At 39.7% G+C, this 20,065-nt stretch overlaps 1 protein-coding gene across 1 annotated transcript; it reads right to left on the bottom strand.

Annotated features, from left to right (window-relative positions):
* Positions 1-439: 439 nt before the first annotated feature.
* Positions 440-18,540, bottom strand: nfkb2 (nuclear factor of kappa light polypeptide gene enhancer in B-cells 2 (p49/p100)). The gene is given in 26 exon segments (XM_028469109.1): positions 440-614; positions 5,866-5,977; positions 6,618-6,857; positions 8,801-8,970; positions 9,054-9,156; positions 9,227-9,396; positions 11,810-12,017; positions 12,089-12,203; positions 12,290-12,420; positions 12,422-12,609; positions 12,677-12,781; positions 12,853-12,937; positions 12,939-12,992; positions 13,059-13,089; positions 13,091-13,145; positions 13,218-13,323; positions 13,468-13,566; positions 13,568-13,626; positions 14,285-14,394; positions 14,461-14,480; positions 14,482-14,613; positions 16,736-16,834; positions 17,041-17,081; positions 17,152-17,221; positions 17,310-17,346; positions 18,315-18,540. Coding segments are annotated over 26 exon segments (2,631 nt in total). The 5' UTR covers positions 18,332-18,540; the 3' UTR covers positions 440-540.
* Between the last annotated feature and the right edge of the window lie 1,525 nt (positions 18,541-20,065).

The following is a 20,065-nucleotide window of genomic DNA, read 5'->3' as shown; positions in this document are numbered from 1 at the left end:
GGTTTCACTGTGACGTGAGTGACGTCACTCCCTCCTGCCTTTTTGAATCTTTTTTTAAAGTATTTTTTTCTTATTGAACAAAACGTTCAACAATAAACAGCTTCTCAAAAATAGGGAATTAGAAGAAAGTTTCTCTAAAACCTTCCTGTGATAGAAATATTGAGAGTTTTAGATAAATAAAGTTTTAGGGGAAAAAAAGAAAAAACTATCTTATAAACTGTAGAATTTGAGAGTAAATATGTTTATTAGTGCATTCATAGCACAGAGAAATACAGCAGCCTGATATTTTAAGGTTTCATTGCAACTAAACCAAATGTTTTCTATTAAACTAATCCTCCTCAGGCTGAACAGGACATAAAATACATTTAATTTGGTATCATTATAGGAATAGTCATAATTAATAATCATTAATATAAAATAAATTGAACATGACACATAAACAGATACACACAATTTTATTGCAAACACAAATACTTTAAAGCTCAGATTTACGATTTTATAAACGTCTCATTAAAATAAAAATTAAAAAAAAGTAACTGGTCACTGATTGGTCGCAACGCACTCCTCCCCTTCTTCCATTGGCTGGCTGCTGAAACCGCTGTCCACCGTGGCCTCTGATTGGACAAAGAACACAGTGTTGGACTTTATTCCCAGTGCTAAGTGTTAGCATTGATTAGCAGCAGAGTGTGTTTTCAAAGTCCTATGACAGTTAAAAGTTTTAGCATTAGATTAGCATTAAATTAGCATTAGCGTAGCAGCTCCGCTTTGTAGCCTGTGCTAACTAGATTTTGATTAAACAGTAATAAGTCCATGAATCCGTGTATCATTCGTTCATTCGTTTTTCATTATGTAACAAAAACATGAAAAACAAAAAAAAACACTCATTATTTGATATTTGTTTCCAAAACCAAAATGAAAAAAAAAAACGCCTTGTTTTTCAAATCCAAGCTCTTTTACTTCGGTACAGAAAACGAAAAACGGAAAACAAACATCTTTATTAATTTTCTCCATTACCGATTTGCCAAAGTACGTGAACCGGAAGTGTACTCTCATCCGACGCTAACGGCTATGCTAACGGCAGTTCGGCATGACAAGATCGCTGCTTCCAGCTGTGCATCCAAAACGTGTCCTTTTTGCTTTAGCTAGTGTTGGACACAGAACCTCCTCACGGACATTTAGGAGGATTTTGAGACTCCTTAGTGTTGCAGAGCTAAAGATGGGTTAGGGTTAGAAAATTAATAAAGATGTTTGTTCTCAGTTTTCCATTTTCTGTACCGAAGCAAAAGAGCTTGGATTTGAAAAACAAGGCGTTTTCCGTTTTTTTCATTTTGGTTTTGGAAACAAAAATCAAATGAGTGTTTTTTTCATTTTTCATGTTTTTGTTACATAATGAAAAACGAATGAACGAATGATACACAGATTTCCATGAGTGACTAACGTCTGTTTCTCTCTCCCCTGGGTTGCCAGATACAGTTGCTAATTCCCCTGAAACTGCCAGAAATCCACCACAGTGTCCCTGAAACTAGTGATCACACTGTACGTGTCATTTGGGGGAGGAGCCAAAAGTGATGACGAACTGTAAGGTTATACCATGTGACTGCTTCAAGAAGTGGTATCAACATCATAAACCTTAACTACCAGAGTGTGAACAGCATTTATTATATTTAAATTTAGTTTATAAAGTTTAAATACCCGTGTTAGTGTTACATTACTGTGTTACTGTGTTACATTACTGTTACTGTATTACATTACTGTGTTACTGTGTTACAATACTGTGTTACATTACTGTGTTACTGTGTTACATTACTGTGTTACATTACTGTGTTACTGTGTTATTTTACAGTGTTACATTACAGTTTTTACTGTGTTACATTACTGTTACATTACAGTGTTACTGTGTTACATTAGTGTTACATTAGTGTTACATTAGTGTTACTGTGTTACAGTGTTACATTACAGTGCTACTGTGTTACAGTGTTATATTACTGTGTTACATTACTATGTTACATTACTGTGTTACATTATTGTGTTACATTACTGTGTTACTGTGTTACATTAGTGTTACTGTGTTACATTAGTGTTACTGTGTTACAGTGTTATATTACTGTGTTACATTACAGTGTCACTGTGTTACAGTGTTACATTACTGTGTTACATTACAGTGTCACTGTGTTATAGTGTTACAGTTGTGTTACATTGCAGTTGTGTTATATTACAGTGTTACTGTGTTACATTACTGTGTTACTGTGTTACATTACTGTGTTACTGTGTTACAATATTGTGTTACATTACTGTGTTACTGTGTTACATTACTGTGTTACTGTGTTATTTTACAGTGTTACATTACAGTTTTTACTGTGTTACATTACTGTTACATTACAGTGTTACTGTGTTACATTAGTGTTACTGTGTTACAGTGTTACATTACAGTGCTACTGTGTTACAGTGTTATATTACTGTGTTACATTACTATGTCACGTTACTGTGTTACATTACTGTGTTACAGTGTTACATTACTGTGTTACATTACTGTGTCACATTACTGTGTTACAGTGTTACATTACTGTGTTACTGTGTTACAGTGTTATATTACTGTGTTATATTACTCTGTTACTGTGTTACATTACTGTGTTACATTACTGTGTTATATTACAGTGTTACTGTGTTACATTATTGTGTTACATTACTGTGTTACTGTGTTACATTAGTGTTACTGTGTTACATTAGTGTTACTGTGTTACATTAGTGTTACTGTGTTACATTAGTGTTACTGTGTTACAGTGTTATATTACTGTGTTACATTACTGTGTCACATTACTGTGTTACAGTGTTACATTACTGTGTTACTGTGTTACATTACAGTGTCACTGTGTTATAGTGTTACGTTACTGTGTTACATTACTGTGTTACTGTGTTACATTACTGTTACTGCATTACATTACTGTGTTACTGTGTTACAATACTGTGTTACATTACTGTGTTACATTACTGTGTTACATTACTGTGTTACATTACTGTGTTATTTTACAGTGTTACATTACAGTTTTTACTGTGTTACATTACTGTTACATTACAGTGTTACTGTGTTACATTAGTGTTACTGTGTTACAGTGTTACATTACAGTGCTACTGTGTTACAGTGTTATATTACTGTGTTACATTACTATGTCACGTTACTGTGTTACATTACTGTGTCACATTACTGTGTTACAGTGTTACATTACTGTGTTACTGTGTTACATTACTGTGTCACATTACTGTGTTACAGTGTTACATTACTGTGTTACTGTGTTACAGTGTTATATTACTGTGTTATATTACTCTGTTACTGTGTTACATTACTGTGTTACATTACTGTGTTATATTACAGTGTTACTGTGTTACATTACTGTGTTACATTATTGTGTTACATTACTGTGTTACTGTGTTACATTAGTGTTACTGTGTTACATTAGTGTTACTGTGTTACAGTGTTATATTACTGTGTTACATTACTGTGTCACATTACTGTGTCACATTACTGTGTTACTGTGTTACATTACAGTGTCACTGTGTTATAGTGTTACGTTACTGTGTTACATTACTGTGTTACTGTGTTACATTACTGTTACTGTATTACATTACTGTGTTACTGTGTTATAATACTGTGTTACATTACTGTGTTACTGTGTTACATTACTGTGTTACATTACTGTGTTACTGTGTTATTTTACAGTGTTACATTACAGTTTTTACTGTGTTACATTACTGTTACATTACAGTGTTACTGTGTTACATTAGTGTTACTGTGTTACAGTGTTACATTACAGTGCTACTGTGTTACAGTGTTATATTACTGTGTTACATTACTATGTCACGTTACTGTGTCACATTACTGTGTCACATTACTGTGTTACAGTGTTACATTACTGTGTTACTCTGTTACATTACTGTGTCACATTACTGTGTTACAGTGTTACATTACTGTGTTACTGTGTTACAGTGTTATATTACTGTGTTATATTACTCTGTTACTGTGTTACATTACTGTGTTACATTACTGTGTTATATTACAGTGTTACTGTGTTACATTACTGTGTTACATTACTGTGTTACTGTGTTACATTAGTGTTACTGTGTTACATTAGTGTTACTGTGTTACAGTGTTATATTACTGTGTTACATTACTGTGTCACATTACTGTGTTACAGTGTTACATTACTGTGTTACTGTGTTACATTACAGTGTCACTGTGTTATAGTGTTACGTTACTGTGTTACATTACTATGTCACATTACTGTGTTACTGTGTTACTGTGTTACATTACAGTGTTACTGTGTTACATTACAGTGTTACTGTGTTACAGTGTTATATTACTGTGTTGTGTTACAGTGTTACATTACAGTGTTACTGTGTTACATTACAGTGTTACTGTGTTACAGTGTTATATTACTGTGTTGTGTTACAGTGTTACATTACAGTGTTACTGTGTTACATTACAGTGTTACATTACTGTGTTACATTACTGTGTTACAGTGTTACAGTGTTACATTACTGTGTTACTGTGTTACAGTGTTATATTACTGTGTTACATTACTATGTCACGTTACTGTGTTACATTACTGTGTCACATTACTGTGTTACAGTGTTACATTACTGTGTCACATTACTGTGTTACAGTGTTACATTACTGTGTTACTGTGTTACATTACTGTGTCACTGTGTTACATTACTGTGTTATATATATTACTCTGTTACTGTGTTACATTATTGTGTTACATTACTGTGTTATATTACAGTGTTACTGTGTTACATTACTGTGTTACATTATTGTGTTATATTACAGTGTTACTGTGTTACATTACTGTGTTACATTATTGTGTTACATTACTGTGTTACTGTGTTACATTAGTGTTACTGTGTTACAGTGTTATATTACTGTGTTACATTACTGTGTCACATTACTGTGTTACAGTGTTACATTACTGTGTTACTGTGTTACATTACAGTGTCACTGTTATAGTGTTACGTTACTGTGTTACATTACAGTTGTGTTACATTGCAGTTGTGTTATATTACAGTGTTACTGTGTTACATTACTGTGTTACTGTGTTACATTACAGTGTTACTGTGTTGTGTGACTGTGTTACATTACTGTGTTACAGTGTTACATTAGTGTTACTGTGTTACAGTGTTATATTACTGTGTTACATTACTATGTCACGTTACTGTGTTACATTACTGTGTCACATTACTGTGTTACATTACTGTGTTACTGTGTTACATTACTGTGTTACTGTGTTACTGTGTTATATTACTGTGTTATATATATTACTCTGTTACTGTGTTACATTATTGTGTTACATTACTGTGTTATATATATTACTCTGTTACTGTGTTACATTATTGTGTTACATTACTGTGTTATATTACAGTGTTACTGTGTTACATTAGTGTTACTGTGTTACATTAGTGTTACTGTGTTACAGTGTTATATTACTGTGTTACATTACTGTGTTACAGTGTTACATTACTGTGTTACTGTGTTACATTACAGTGTCACTGTGTTATAGTGTTACGTTACTGTGTTACATTACAGTTGTGTTACATTGCAGTTGTGTTATATTACAGTGTTACTGTGTTACATTACTGTGTTACTGTGTTACATTACTGTGTCACTGTGTTACGTTACTGTGTTACTGTGTTACATTACAGTGTTACTGTGTTGTGTGACTGTGTTACATTACTGTGTTACTGTGTTACAGTGTTACATTACAGTGTTACTGTGTTGTGTTACAGTGTTACATTACAGTGTTACTGTGTTGTGTTACTGTGTTGTGTTACTGTGTTACATGACTGTGTTACTGTGTTACATGACTGTGTTACCTGTGTTGTGTTTGTCGTCATCCAGCTCTTTGTGTCTCAGAAGTTGTACTCCTTCTGTAACTCCCAGAGACTGCAGAGCTTCAATTAGACCTTCAACAGCCCCCCCACCCAGCTACACACACACACACACACACACACACACACACACACACACACACACACACACACACACACCACACACACACACACACACACACACACACACACACACACACACACACACACACACACACACACACACACACACACACACGTTATCTTGTGTCTGTGTGTAATAATGTTACTGATAATAATAATAGGTCATCAACATCTCCTGCCAGATTTGTTGTCATTATGACTAACAAACTGTTCCTAAATGTCCTAAATTTAAGAACTTAGATGTATACATAAGAAAATATGATTACATTGGAATATCAAATTACTAACTATCTTAAACTGTCCCTTTTGAAAATACCTCAAACAGAGAAAAACAGAACAAGGGCAATAACTCTGGAAAAAATAATTGCATTTCTCATTTTCGAACACCATCAATGTATTGATACTCTGAACACACACCTCAAATTTGATTATTTTATCTAAAACAGTTTCTGAGAAAAGTTGTTCACTTTAACTTGGACAGACGCGCAGTCGGAGCTCAAACCATATCTGCCGTCCAAACTTTGTGATGGGGGATATTAAGCAACACCCATTCTTAAGAGCTAATGAGGGTACAGTGCCTTGCTCAACAGCAGTAACTGGTGTGTGTGTGTTACCTGGTAGTGGTGCAGCAGCTGCTGGCAGGGGGCGGAGCTCTCCTGGTACAGGTGAGTTAAAGTCATCATTCCTAGTTTATCAGCCAGAGTCCTCCAGGACACGCCCCCTACACTGAGGACGGACTGGAGCCTGGACAGGGTGGGCTCATCTAGGGCTGAGGGGGCGGAGCCTGCAGCAGGACAGTGGCTCTTTCTGATCTTACTGTGACGAGTCTGACTGCTGCTCAACAGCTTCCTCACCTACACACACGCACACACACGCACACTGTTATTGGAACTAGAACTACTCTACCTACTCTAACTCTAGCTGTAGCTGCAGCTGTAGCTGATCATTGACCTACAGGAACAAAGCTGTGACACTAACATAATAATAACTATTTTTATAGCACTTTTCAACACAAATAACAAAGTGCTTTACAGCTTCAAATATCAGCACACAGTCAATATCAACACAAAATACATACAAATGATTATCAGCCTGGACCTGGAACAACGAGCAGGGCTTTAGCAGCAGATCTCACACTGATAACATGTCTAAAATATAGGCTGGGGCTAGCCAAGTCTAGCCTTAAAAACAAATAAAATCATTTTAAAAACAACAATAAAGCCAGTGCAGGGATGCTAAAACACATTATTTAGACCTAGCAGCATTTTAAACTAAGTAATTTCTGGCTTTATAATGATAAATGTGAGTTACATTTGTTGTGCTCTTACTTGGTTCATTTAAATCACTTTAAAAACGTGTTATTTTGGAGCTTTAACAAAGGTCAAACCTTCACACTCACATTTTCACTGCTTTCCTTTGTGGAGACAAATATAATTAAAGCCACAGGCGAAGAAGTGGCCGGGGTCGGTAACCCATGTGTATGAAATATGAGACTGTTTGAACTTTGTATATGAGAGTTATAGCGGTTTTCTATTATGGCGTGCGCCATTTGAGAACGCAAAGCATGATGGGTAATTATCACATTGAGTCTTCTTTAGGGATGTACAGTCATCATGTGAATCAAATATGAGGCAATTTGAACTTTGCGAAAGAGTTATATAGATTTTCCTATTATGGCGTGCTAATGTTGCTAACAGTGAACAAGACCGTAACAGGTGCCAGTCGAAAACGCAAGGCATAATGGGAATTTTTTTTATACAGTCATAAATAAGTTTGGACAAATGTCATTTGTGTGAAATTTGAGGCTGATCAAAGTTTTTGTGTCAGAGTTATAGGGACTTTGAAATTGTGGTGTGCTAACCAAAATTAGCATTACAACTTTGCAGCGGCACCACAAGCAAATAGTTAAAGAAACGCAAATTTCTTTGAAGAATTTTAATATTCAGTGGGTCCTAAGTGTTCTGACCGAGTTTGAAGTGAATCGCATGAAGCCAATCGGACTAGTTCGCACAAATGCGTTTTTGGCCGACTTCCTGTTTGGTTTAGGGCGTGGTCATAATGTAAGTTTTTATTCATCTTAGGGTCGAGAATGCATGTGGCAAATTTCGTATGAATCGGACAAACCTGCCTGTTGCAAGGTTTTTGCGAGCATTTTGTTACTGATTTTTTCCATTACGCAAAATGATCTATTTTTGGTGAGACTTTGGGTTCATTGAAAAGGAATAATAATAGGGAAAAAGAGCAAGAACAATAGGTTCCCCGTAGGAACCTAATAATAAAAGCAAAAACAATAGGTTCCTACGGCCTTTAGGCCTTCGGACCCTAACTAGAGCATATTAATAATAATAATAATAATAATAACTAGAGCAGTCAGAAAGCGCAGACCTCTGCCAAGTCTAGCACGAGTACTGGGCGGGACATACACACAATGCACCTACCACTACTACATTACCCATAAGCCACTGCGCTTAAAGGAGCAGGCTCAGGCACAGCTCCTATTTTCCTATTTTTTTAGTATTTTCTCATTTTTGATAATTCAGAACATCACCAAAATGAAATCACATGTTCCATAATGGAACATGTGATTTCCTGAAAATTTCATTCAAATCCGTTCAGACCTTTTCAAGTTATCTAGCTAACAAAGCACAAAGCTAATTATTACACATTTCACCTTCATAAATGGAAGCGTTTGATTCGTGGACAATAGTCCACCCTGTGATTGGACGCTAGGCAGGAGGAACAAACCAATGAGGGAGGGGCTAATTCCACCTCTCCTTCTGATTGGACACATGTTCACCTTCTGACACTTAGCCAGATCCAAGGGGGTGTGGCCTCCCGCTCTCTTCCGACAGCTGATTGGTTGTGACACAGCATCAAGCCCCTCCCCTTTGTCTGTCATTGGTTCGTCTTCTTCATCTGAGGATGAACTGAAGAGTGGCTCATCGTTCTCTACACACTTATCAGCACCTGAAAGACACACACGTTGACACATACACCGTGTGTGTGTGTGTGTGTGTGTGCGTGCGTGCGTGCGTGCGTGCGTGCGTTACCTGCAGCAATCAGCATGGAGCACAGTGTAGGTGAGCCCTGATTGGCTGCCAGGTGTAAAGGGGCGTTCCCACTGTAGTTACATGCGTTGACATCCGCCTTCAGCTGAAATCACAAGTCATTCATTTCTCTGGTAAAGCCATGTGTCCACGTTAAACTCCGCCCCCTCAGGTACCTCAGTGATCAGCGTACAGGCCACCTTGAACAGGTCGTCTCTGACCGCCATCATCAGCGCCGTGTTCCCGCAGCTCAGCTCTGGAGCATTAACGTTGGCTCCACCCCCAACCAGCAGGCGGAGGCAGCGCTCGCCGTCCCTCCTCACGGCCAGGTGAAGGGGGCGGAGCCCTGAAACATGATGAAATAAAAGCTGTGTACTGATCTAAGAATGTGATATAAACATTTGTACTTCCTGTTACATGATCCATTTGGTCATTGTGTGATTATAACAAGTTTAGAAACATAGAGATATTTTCATCTGTTTATCAAATGTCTTCCACAGCGGACAACCAGGGTTTCACTAAAAATTACATAATAGTAACTAGGGATGTAACGATCCACTCAACTCCTGATACGATTCGATTCACGATTTATTTTACTAAATGGGACTGTATATAAATGACTGAAAAATATTCCTTTATTTTTTGGGGGAAAAAAACTAGAAAAAACTGTATTATTTATTTATTTTTCATTGTCAAAATAATCCCTTGATAAACTATTCAAAACAATGCAATTTAACTAAAAATAAATCTTGAATGAAATAAATAATGGAATAATACAAATGAAGAAGCCTATTAATTTAAATTCTGGTTCTATAGTAAATAATGAAAAACTGCATAATAGTTCTTTTTCTTTTTAAAAGTGCAACTGAAAATGTATTTTGTGCCTTAACAATTAGACTTAAAAAAAACAGTCATTTTACTGTATTTATGTCAGATATTTGTTTGGACCAGCAGAGGGCGCTGGTAACCCAGTGGTCGGTTGGCATGCAGATATCTTGCAGTGAAGAAGAGATGCTATGCTAGCAGACAGAGCTAATAGAAAAACCTGACTTTTACAGATATTCACTTAATATTACAGATATTCTTTCGGTGCTAAAGGGGTAAAGAATCATTTATGAACATGTTTAAAAGTAGAAGGCGGCCAGAAAGAAAGTAGTAGCAGATTTCGCCCGCTGCCAACACTTCTGGATACTGCTGGTTAAAAAAAGTACTGTGATTCAATTTTCACAGTATCGATGTGAATCGTGATACCTATGAATTGATTTTTACCTGCCTTACGATTAATGGTTACATCCCTAATAGTAACCCTTGAATGCAGGGAAATAATAATAATAAGTGAAAGTGTTTATTGTCTCTTTAGTGTAAACAGAGCTGTAGAGCTAGCTCTGGGTTAGGAACAACCTCTTTATGTTCCTTAGAAAGTATTAAAGGTCTCATATCATGTATTTTTCACTCATCAGTTCTAAGAACTCCTAAAACATAATATTTAAGGTTTATTTTCTCAAACTCGTATGTTTTCTAGAGTTTTAGCTTCTGAAAAGTCACTTTCTGACCAATGGGCTGTTTGCTGCCTGCTTATGCATATTCATGAGTGGGCGTGTCTATACAATGACTTGCCTGCATGACTCGCTCTGAGGCAGATCATTGATCACAAAGTGATTTTCTCTTATTATCCACACATTGTAATTATTGTTTTTAGCCAAAAAACTGTACATTACAGTAAAACACATGATATTTAACAGACTATTGTGAGTCAGCGTTGTGTGTTCATCCAACAACAGATTCAAACACTCACAGGAGTTTACAGCTGATAATTCACTTTCTTCTCCTCATCTTTATTAAATACAGGAATAGTTCATTTAAGGTGAAAATCATTTGTTTATCATTTCAACCGTTGCGTCGCATTGAGTCACAAACATGTCAGATCAAGTTAAAGGTGATACGACGTCTGTCCCTGTGTATCTACACTGCAGTGTTCACTGTGGAGGCGTGGCACCAGCAGCAGGCACTTCCTGGAGGGGGCGGTTCATAATTCTAGTGATGTCACTAGAAATATGAACCACTCATTCAGAAGAGGCAGAGAAGCAGCTCCGATTATTGAGGATTTCTCAGAGATGCAGGAAGGAACCCCAATAATACTTTGGAGGAGTTTTTGAAAAACAATTAATATTGTAAAAAGGTCAAAAGCTGAAAAAAGTTGATGTGTATGATATACGACCTTTAACTTCTCTGATACCAGATTATAATCCTGACGTGTTCAAGGTGAACCACCAACATGTAGCCTGGCATCACTACAACCTTTATTTTCTGAGAAAAAGATGATTTTTGTTTTTTTTTTAAATGCTGCAAAACCACACATCATATATGAGGATTAGAGCATTAAACTTAAATTATTAATAATAATAATAATAATAATAACTAGAGCAGTCAGAGAGCGCAGATCTCCGATAGGTACAGCACGAGTACTGGGCGGGACATACACACAATGCACCTACCACTACTACATTACCCATAAGCCACTGCGCTTAAAGGAGCAGGCTCAGGCACAGCTCCTATTTTCCTATTTTTTTGGTATTTTCTCATTTTTGGTCATTCAGAACATCACCAAAATTTAATCACATGTTCCTTGTTCCATTATCAACATTTCCTGAAAATTTCATCCAAATCTCTTTAGACCTTTTCAAGTTATCTAGTTAACAGACAGACAGACAGACAGACAGACAGACAGTAATAATAATAATAATAGGAGGGACATTCACCTTTGAAGTCAGGTGTGTTTAACAGGTAGGCGTGGCTCCCTCCCAGGTAACTCAGGAGGAGGCGGAGCATAGCATGGTCACCTGACAGGGCGGCCAGGTGAAGAGGGGCGTGGCCATGTTGGTCCTGAAGGCTGGGGTCGACTCCCCCCCTCAACAACACCTCCACCACCTTCATCTGTCGGCCAATCACAGCCAGGTGCAGCGGGGTCTGTGGACGAAGCCAGAAGGAGGGGCAGGGCTTAAGTGACCTGTGAGAGGAGAGGGTGGGGCTTAGGTTACCTGTTGGAGGAGATTGGTGCAGTTGAGGACAGCTGATTGGTTGCTGCTCAGCAGGATGTTGATCAGCTGATTGGTCACTGAGGTCTGTTGGTGGATGATGGCCAAGTGTAGCGGCCTGTGGGAGGGGCATGTTACCACCTGGTTACCACCTGGTTACCACCTGGTTACCACCTGGTTACCACCTGGGCTTGGTTAACTCACGTGTCTCCATTGTCATCCTGGACCCCACACAGGTTTCTCTGAAGGTTCAGGAGTTCCTCGACGTCGCCCGTTCTGCAGTAACACAGCAGAGCCTCCGCTGTCGCCCTGGCGCTCTGAGACCGTTGAGTCTGGGAGCGCTGCCGCTAAACAAACCCATGAAGAAGAGTCAGACTGTGGCGGACACTCAGAGAAGAAGACGTCCTCACCAATCTGAAGAAGAGCGTTAGTCTGTCCCTCACTCATCTGAGCTCCGCCTCCATCACCAAACCCTGAGAAGCCTCTGAAGAAGGCGGAGCCATTCATCTGCTGGAAAGGAAACCCTAGGAGAGCATCATCTCCATCAGCGTCAGTCTAAAGCCGCCATCAGCCATCATCCTACTTCCTCACCTCCTGTAGCTCCACCCCCTTGGCCTCTTGCTCCGCCTCCTGCTCCTCTCCACGGCTCGTATGGAGGAAGAGGCTTCTGCTTCTTCCTCAGCACCTCCTCCTTATCTGAAGGAAGTCACATGACCTTTAACCTTTACACATTTCTCCAACCCGAGGGAGGAGGGAGGGTCTCTCACCTTGGATTTGGGGGACATAGGTGAACTGCTTGGGGTCACTGCTGTCTCTAGCTTTCTTCCTGCGGAGCTGCAGAAAGACGGTGACGGGCCCGCTCGATGTCTGTGCTGTGATATGCTGGTGTTTTGAAGACGATGGCGTACTGATGGACAGAAACCAGAATAAAGGTGTGTCCTAAAGCAGAGGGGTTGGACAGTGACGGACGGACCTGCTTGTGAACGTCTGTGGGTGAAAATCTCCAAGGCCTCCCAGCTGCCCTCGTCGTCCTCCTCGTAGAAACGGATCTCAATGTCGTCTGAGGAAGCACAGGTGCATGATGGGACGTGGCTCTGCTGTCACTCACCTGCTGAGGGTTGAACTCTCGCACCTTTTTGAACTTTGTCACACAGCAGGAAGACCTCGTCTCCTCCCAGCACGGAGCCGCACGTCTTATCCATCCGAGAGATCTTCAGGTTGGAAGCGTTTGGGAGACTCTGAGGACAAAGAAGGAACTGAGCTAATGTTCTCACGTTGGTTCATCCTGATGGTTTTCTCCTTTCACTCAGAGCTTGTAATGTTACAGGAGAGGATCAGTGTGAGTCTTTGTGCACATGTTTGTGTTGTTGTTGTGAACTCACTGCTGTCGTAGATGGGTTAGAAACCACAGGCTTCAGAGCTCGGCTGAAAGAACCACTGCTGTCCTGGAGGAAGGCTGTGAACTTTAACCTCACGATGTTTCAGGTCCATCACTTTACCCAGATCTTTGGCTTCTTTCAACATCAGTGTCTCCTCTGCATCTATTGATATAGATACATAGAGTTACACACACAAACATACAGTATGTTGTGTGTGTACCTGTCAGGTGTGTGTGTGTGTGTGTGTGTTACCTGTCAGGTGTGTGTGTGTGTGTGTGTGTTACCTGTCAGGTGTGTGTGTGTGTGTGTTACCTGTCAGGTGTGTGTGTGTGTGTGTGTGTGTGTGTGTGTGTGTGTACCAGTGGTGTGTGTGTGTGTGTGTGTGTGTTACCTGTCAGGTGTGGTGGTGGTGTGTTACATGTCAGGTGTGTGTGGTGTGTGTGTGTGTTACCTGTCAGGTGTGTGGTGTGTGTGTGGTGTTACCTGTCAGGTGTGTGTGTGTGTGTGTGTGTTACCTGTCAGTGTGTGTGTGTGTGTGTGTGTTACCTGTCAGTGGTGTTGTGTGTGTGGTTACCTGTCAGTGTGTGTGTGTGTGTGTGTTACCTGTCAGTGTGTGTGTGTGTGTGTGTGTGTGTGTGTGTGTGTGTGTGTGTGTGTGTTACCTGTCAGGTGGGTGTGTGTGTGTGTGTTACCTGTCAGGTGTGTGTGTGTGTGTGTGTGTTACCTGTCAGGTGTGTGTGTGTGTGTGTGTTACCTGTCGGTGTGGTGTGTGTGTGTGTGGGTGTTACCTGTCAGGTGTGTGTGTGTGTGTGTGTGTTACCTGTCAGGTGTGTGTGTGTGTGTCTCCGTCGTTCTTCTCTCAGTCTACTACGGGTCAGAACCTCTACTACGCTCTTCTTGGTAACGTGGAGGATTCCCAGGTTACTGAATCTACACAGGATGCCAGCGTTAGCCCCGCCCCCTCTGTGATGAGTCATGAATATGAAAAACACTAACGAGGCGGTGAGGTCATTGGGGGCCCAGATCCATGGAGCACGTCCCGCTCTCTGTGCAGTTGCGTCCCACCAGGGAGTGTGCGTGGACTCTGGGGGGGTCGGTGTGTGTGACTAGCTCCACCTCCACTCGGGCCGGACCCACGTAGTTACCGATCTGAGCAGAAGAAAGAAAAGAGATGATGATGGTTGGTCCGTGACAGGGGGCGGAGCTAGCAGCATCAGACCAATCGCAATCACAGAGCAACTTACGTCACTATTGAGGAATAATTCTTTAAAAATATGAAAAATTAAAATACATAATTCAGACCAAAAACAAAGGAAAAAGCATAAAGAAAATGATGATCAATATTAATCCATGTGATGATAAACGCAGAGTTTCACTTTATTACAGCACAGATTGGTCAGGAGGCGGGGCTTTAGTACTGATCAGATCTGATTCACTTCATAACCTGGTCCAGACCAAACAAAGTTACCATGGTGATGTAGTCTAAGTTACCATGGTGATGTAGTCTAAGTTACCATGGTGATGTAGTCTAAGTTACCATGGTGATTAGTCTAAGTTACCATGGTGATGTAGTCTAAGTTACCATGGTGATTTAGTCTAAGTTACCATGGTGATTTAGTCTAAGTTACCATGGGGATTGTAGTCTAAGTTACCATGGTGATTTAGTCTAAGTTACCCATGGTGATGTAGTCTAAGTTACCATGGTGATTTAGTCTAAGTACCATGGTGATTTAGTCTAAGTTACCATGGTGATTTAGTCTAAGTTACCATGGTGATTTAGTCTAAGTTACCATGGTGATTTAGTCTAAGTTACCATGGTGATGTAGTCTAAGTTACCATGGTGATTTAGTCTAAGTTACCATGGTGATGTAGTCTAAGTTACCATGGTGATTAGTCTAAGTTACCATGGTGATTTAGTCTAAGTTACCATGGTGATTTAGTCTAAGTTACCATGGTGATTTAGTCTAGTTACCATGGTGATTTAGTCTAAGTTACCATGGTGATTTAGCCTAAGTTAACATGGTGATGTAGTCTAAGTTACCATGGTGATTAGTCTGTTACCATGGTGATTTAGCCTAAGTTACCATGGTGATTTAGCCTAAGTTACCATGGTGATTTAGTCTAAGTTACCATGGTGATTTAGTCTAAGTTACCATGGTGATTTAGTCTAAGTTACCATGGTGATTTAGTCTAAGTTACCATGGTGATTTAGTCTAAGTTAACATGGTGATTTCGTCTAAGTTACCATGGTGATTTAGTCTAAGTTACCATGGTGATTTAGTCTAAGTTACCATGGTGATTTAGTCTAAGTTACCATGGTGATTTAGTCTAGTTACCATGGTGATTTAGCCTAAGTTAACATGGTGATTTAGTCTAAGTTACCATGGTGATTTAGTCTAAGTTACCATGGTGATTTAGTCTAAGTTACCATGGTGATTTAGTCTAAGTTACCATGGTGATTTAGTCTAAGTACCATGGTGATTTAGCCTAAGTTAACATGGTGATTTAGTCTAAGTTACCATGGTTATTTAGTCTGTTACCATGGTGATTTAGCCTAAGTTACCATGGTGATTTAGCCTAAGTTACCATGGTGATTTAGTCTAAGTTACCATGGTGATTTAGTCTAAGTTACCATGGTGATTTAGTCTAAGTTACCATGGTGATTTAGTCTAAGTTACCATGGTGATTTAGTCTAAGTTACCATGGTGATTTAGCCTAAGTTAACATGGTGATTTAGTCTAAGTTACCATGGTTATTTAGTCTGTTACCATGGTGATTTAGCCTAAGTTACATGGTGATTTAGTCTAAGTTACCATGGTGATTTAGTCTGTTACCATGGTGATTTAGCCTAAGTTACCATGGTGATTTAGTCTGTTACCATGGTGATTTAGCCTAAGTTATCATGGTGATTTAGTCTGTTACCATGGTGATTTAGCCTAAGTTGCCATGGTGATTTAGCCTAAGTTACCATGGTGATTTAGTCTGTTACCATGGTGATTTAGCCTAAGTTACCATGGTGATTTAGTCTGTTACCATGCTGATTTAGTCTAAGTTACCATTGTGATTTAGTCTAAGTTACCATGGTGATTTAGTCTGTTACCATGGTGATTTAGCATGGTAACAAGTTGTAGTACAGCACACACTGACGGAAACAGGAAATCCAGATTCATAGTACAGGACCAGAGTGACCCCTAGGGGTCTGAAGCTCCGCCTCCTGACCCTCATCATTAAATAAGCCACATGTTCCTGTAGAAGCTCTGACATCACTTACCTTCACCGTGGGAAACGTGCGACGGTTCTTCTCACTTGATGCTCCTGGAAGTCCTCCATGAGAAGGTCCTTCACACTCATACCTGAACCTGAAGCCCCTCTGACACGCACACGCACACGCACACGCACACGCACACGCACACGCACACGCACACGCACACACACCCACACGCACACACACACCACACACACACCACACACACCACACACACCACACACACACACACCACACCACACACACTTCAATTAAGGCCTGGAGAAACTTAAGAATGGAAAGCCTGTGTGTGTGTGTGTGTGTGTGTGTACCTGTTTTGGTTCCTCTATGATCTGGATGTATGGACCATGAGCTGAAACACACACACAACATGAAGCTGATTGTGTGATGTGTGTATCAGTGTGTGTAGTGTGTGTGTGTACCTGTCTCAGGTATGTAGGGCTCAGTCTTTATGTCCACAGGTGGTATGTAATCATACGTCATCAGGTTAAACTGATGACAGGAAGTGGAAAAAATAAGATAAAAGTAAAATCTTACAAAGTCAAAAAGAAAATAAATAAATAAATAAAGTGAAACTCACGTCTCCATCGTACATGTTTATGAACTGCTCCGTCAGCCTAAACACACACACACACACACAGTGTGTGATGACATTATCACTTCCTATTAGTGAGGAAACTCCCAGAGGATGATGACATCACTGTGACATCACAGATGTTAAAAAGGTGTTTAAATAAAAGTCCAATGGACACAATCAGTGTGTGTGTGTATCAGTGTGTGTGTGTATCAGTGTGTGTGTGTGTGTGTGTATCAGTGTGTGTGTGTGTGTGTGTGTGTGTGTGTGTGTGTATCAGTGTGTGTGTGTGTGTGTGTGTATCAGTGTGTGTGTGTGTGTGTGTATCTGTGTGTGTGTGTGTGTGTGTGTGTATCAGTGTGTGTGTGTGTGTGTGTCTGTGTATCAGTGTGTGTGTGTGTGTGTGTGTGTGTATCAGTGTGTGTGTGTGTGTATCAGTGTGTGTGTGTGTGTGTGTGTGTGTATCAGTATGTGTGTGTATCAGTATGTGTGTGTGTATCAGTGTGTGTGTGTGTGTATCAGTGTGTGTGTGTATCAGTGTGTGTGTGTGTGTGTGTGTGTGTGGTGTGTGTATCAGTGTGTGTGTGTATCAGTGTGTGTGTGTGTATCAGTATGTGTGTGTGTATCAGTGTGTGTGTGTGTGTGTGTGTGTGTGTATCAGTGTGTGTGTGTGTGTGTGTGTGTGTATCAGTGTGTGTGTGTGTGTATCTGTGTGTGTGTGTGTGTATGTGTGTGTGTGTATGTATCAGTGTGTGTGTGTGTGTATCTGTGTGTGTGTATGTATCAGTGTGTGTGTGTGTGTATCTGTGTGTGTGTATGTATCAGTGTGTGTGTGTGTGTATCTGTGTGTGTGTATGTATCAGTGTGTGTGTATCTGTGTGTGTGTATGTATCTGTGTGTGTGTGTATCAGTGTGTGTGTGTATCAGTGTGTGTGTGTGAGAAGTGTTTGCAGAGAAAGTTCTAATGACGTCACGTGTGGACAATGTTCCAATAACTGATCAATAACTCACCTCAGAGCTCCGGCCATCACTGACGTCACTCACTAACTACCAAAGATCGGGGTCCTGATGACGTCACAGCTGCAGACAAACAGAAAGTCGCCAAAATAAAAGTCATCGGTCGGTCTTCGAGAGCAGCGCTAATCTGTGACGTCACAGACGTCCTTTCTTACCTGCTATGTCTATGTCTATGTCTATGTCTATGTGTGTGTGTGTGTGTGTGACCGTAATCTGAAGAACACACAGCAGAAGCGGCACTCTGACCTTTCACAATAAGAGTCCAGAGGACTGACAGCTTCAGAGAAAGGCTTTTAACTTCCCTCTGAGCCGCTATTATTCTCTGATCACTACTTTCCGGTGAGAGGCGGATCTCCACACTAAAGCTCTTCCTGTGAAAGGACGAATTTTGATCACTTTCTACACACAAACATTTCAACGTCTTTCTGAATCAGACCGCGTTAATAAATCCGTATTAAAATGTTTAAAGCGCAGAATGACAGAAATATTAAAGTGCAATGAACGTTAAACGTTGAGGCGGCGCCATGTTGTCCACCTTTAAACTCACAGTAAAACTTTAAATTCACAGTTTAATCAGATTTAATCTCACAGGCTTTTATTGTGAAACACTGGGCTGCACGCGCAGGGCCAACCCCCGATGGTTGTCATGGAAACCTTTGCTGTCAATCAAAACGGAAAACCCCGGGAGCACGCGGGGATTTCCGGAGACACGTGAACACTGAAGCCACGCCCATAACACCATATAAGGAAAAAGAAAGTGAAGCAAACTTCTGAATATTTTCAAAGTAAAGGAAACGTTTATTTGTTTAGAGCTTCTCAACCTTGGGGTCAGAACCCCATTTGGGGTCGTGAGAACTAAGAATATTTCTGATATTTTTCAGCCAATTTTTGCTTATTTTTACCATTTTTCTACAACTCCACCAGACTCACCATATTTTAATCACTTTTTCTTACCATATTTTTGCTCCTTTTAATGTATTTTGATACATTTCTGACATTTCTACATCACATTTTAATGACTTTTCTACACATTTTTCTACTTTCCAGACACGTTCATCACTTATAAAGCATTTCTACCACTTTTACACCTAATGTCACATATATTGATCATTATTGTCACTTTTAACCTCTTTTCACCAGATTTCATCATTATTTTTACCAATTTAACCACATTCACCATTTGTCATGACCATTATTTACCAGTTTAAACTAAATGTTCTAATATTAACAATTTGAACCCTTTTCACTACTTTTTCTGTCTGTTTTTATCCACTTTAATTTATAACTTTTAACCAGTTTCTGTGGTTTTTAAATCTCATTTCACCTCCTTTTCCACCATTTTTATTCACTTTGAACCATTTTATTAATGATTAAAACCAGGATTTCCATCTTTAAGATGATTATAATAATAATAATAAACGTTCCTGGATAACAGTGGATATTATTCAGATGAATAAATAAATGTGGTTATCACAGATTCATAGAACAATAAACCATCATTTTACTGACTTTATGGATGGACCCCAAAAATCTCTCCTTTATTCCCCCTTATAGATGGTCCTGTCTCCACATGACTGTTCTTCAATGTTCAATGTGTTCAACCACCTTCAGCTACAGTGGAGGTCCCTGCTCTATGGGACCTTTATTTTGGAGGGTCCCTGCTCTATGGACCTTTATTTTGGAGGGTCCCTGCTCTATGGGACCTTTATTTTGGAGGGTCCCCGCTCTATGGGACCTTTATTTTG

This window comes from Gouania willdenowi, chromosome 15 (assembly GCF_900634775.1).
Source record: "Gouania willdenowi chromosome 15, fGouWil2.1, whole genome shotgun sequence".
In the NCBI taxonomy this organism is placed as follows: domain Eukaryota; kingdom Metazoa; phylum Chordata; class Actinopteri; order Blenniiformes; family Gobiesocidae; genus Gouania; species Gouania willdenowi.
Note: the sequence above shows the minus strand (reverse complement) of the source record. Positions and strands in the feature narration are given on the sequence as shown.